This window comes from Propithecus coquereli, unplaced genomic scaffold (assembly GCF_000956105.1).
Source record: "Propithecus coquereli isolate 6110/MARCELLA unplaced genomic scaffold, Pcoq_1.0 Scaffold1, whole genome shotgun sequence".
NCBI classification, from domain to species: Eukaryota; Metazoa; Chordata; class Mammalia; order Primates; family Indriidae; genus Propithecus; species Propithecus coquereli.
This window is the reverse complement of record NW_012133857.1, coordinates 19802657-19804861: the sequence shown is the minus strand read 5'-3', so window position 1 is coordinate 19804861 and position 2205 is coordinate 19802657. Positions and strand designations below refer to the sequence as shown.

At 33.6% G+C, this 2205-nt stretch overlaps 1 protein-coding gene across 1 annotated transcript in view; it reads left to right on the top strand.

The window, feature by feature from the left end:
- The window catches only part of DENND6A (DENN/MADD domain containing 6A), a 56746-nt gene that overhangs the window by 25847 nt on the left and 28694 nt on the right, over positions 1-2205 (top strand). The window contains exon 4 of the mRNA XM_012641073.1: positions 1198-1310. Within this exon, the coding sequence (XP_012496527.1) occupies positions 1198-1310 (113 nt within the window). The remainder of the gene's footprint in view (positions 1-1197; positions 1311-2205) is intronic.

Genomic DNA, 2205 nt, shown 5'->3' with positions numbered 1-2205 from the left:
GTTTCTGTTTCCTGGAGAATGGTAGTTAGAAACCAAAATCTGGGCACTAGGTATGCTTGTTGCTATAGGAAAAGATATATTTTTTTTTCTGTAAAGATGGGTCATGCTGTGTTGCCTGAGCTGGTCTAGAACTCTTAGCTTCAAGCAGTCCTTCTTCCTCAGCCTCCCAAAATGCAGGGACTGTAGGCATGAGCCACTATGCCCATCCTGAGTTGCTTTTTAAAAAATTTTAGCATATTGTCAAGTTTCTGTTTCCTTTCTTGAGAACGTCACATACTAAATAAATGTATCTGTGTGTAATAATAAGTATTAATAAAAATCTTGAGCACATTTCACATTTATTTTAATGTTAATAGCTCTAAATATAGTAACTGGGAAAAATTTGAGTGACATATTACTTCATGTTTTTTATAGGCTAATTTTTAGAGTATTAATGGTTTTTTGTAATTAACTGCCTGGCAGTTTAGGTAAAGTTTACATGTTTTAAGAGGTTTTCTAAAATGATTGAAGTTTTAAAAAATTAATTTTTAATTAAAATAGTTAAAGTAGTAAGTCTGTTAGTTGAGTTCTGAGTTTTTATACTGTATTTTTAAAAAGAACTTTTTGTGAAATATGAAACATATACTAGGTGAAGAAATAGAATTTTGCCGGCACCTCAAAGCCCCCCATGCTACCTCTCAAACACTATTTATTCCTCTTCTTCCTCCAAATGCAACCACTATCTTCTCTTACAACAATAATTCTCTTGCTTTTCTTTATACTTTTATCACCCAACTGCGTATCCCTGAACACTACAATTTAGTTTTACCTGCTTTCAAAATATTCATATCAATGGATTTCAACAATACGTGTTCTTTTGTGTTTGGCTTCTTTTGCTTGTTATTATGTTTGTGAGTCAACATTACATGTAGACAGAGTCCAAAAAGTGTAAATTACGTTGGGGAAGTGGAATAGGGAAAATAGTAAAGCGACTTAGGAGTTAAGATGCATGTTTTACTTATGGCTTTGCCTCTAAACCAGTAAAGATGGCTTTGAACAAGTCACTTGAACTCTTAGGATTTCATTTTTTTTCTCTAAAACATGACAGAATGGGTTAAAATGTTTGATAGGATTCCTTTGGCTCTAAAGTTGATGAAATTGGATAAATAAATATTACCCTAAGCTATCCTTAATGTTTTTCATTTTTGTTTTCATTAGGTTGTCTTGGAGATACCCAGTTTTGTTTTAGATTTCGACAGTCTTCTGGGAGGAGGGTATCACTGCATTGTCTCCTGGATCAATTTGACAAAGATTTACCAGTTTACTTAAAGGTTGGAAAAGTGCTCATAGAAATGTCCATGTGAGAGTAAACCTTAAAACTCATTTATTCAGTTACCTCTGATAGCATCAGAAACATTTTGCTTTTGTTTTGTTACTGTATTATATATAGCTGGATTTTCTCAGTGAGTCTTATTCGTAAGGAATCGCATGTCAATGAAAGAGACTTTGTAAAGTTACTATTCTTGAAACATAATGCCATTGTGAATTATAGAAATGGGTTAGAATGTTGAGGTAATATTCTTTCATTTGTTAATAATACTTGGTTTAGATGTGGGAGTAGAATTTACTATATAGTAATATTAATATCATCCAGAGCTGAGGGGGTTATTCCTTATGGTAGTCCCTGTGTACTGTATGATAACATATAGGTGTCTCTTTTTGATGTTTTAATGAGCTTTGTTTTACAGTTATTATTTATTAAAAATTTTTAATAATTCAGATGATTTTAGAACCTGTAGGTTTTTCTCCTTGGTACTCCATGCTTAGTTCTCTAACTGGATGAGGAACATTTCCATCTGGATGTTGTGCCTTCACATCTAATGTGAACTTGACATTCATTGTTTGCCTGATACTAGCTTTTACAGTTTACCTTCCTGGTTCCACTAATGGCAGGAACCTCTCTCTCAGCCAAGACACTACCTGTGAAATGTCTCTTAGAGCCATCTATTCCTTTTGATGTCCCATTATTACCACTACTAACATATTCCAACTGAGGATAGTAATAGCTATTATTTATTCAGGCTTTTTATGTTCTAGGTACTGTATTAATAAGCATATGTTATCTCCATTAATTCTCCCCGAGAGAGTTCCTTTTGCAGATGAGGGGGTTATTGAGGGTACGAAATTTGCCCAAAAAACATCCCACCTCTTGTTTCTTCCAACACC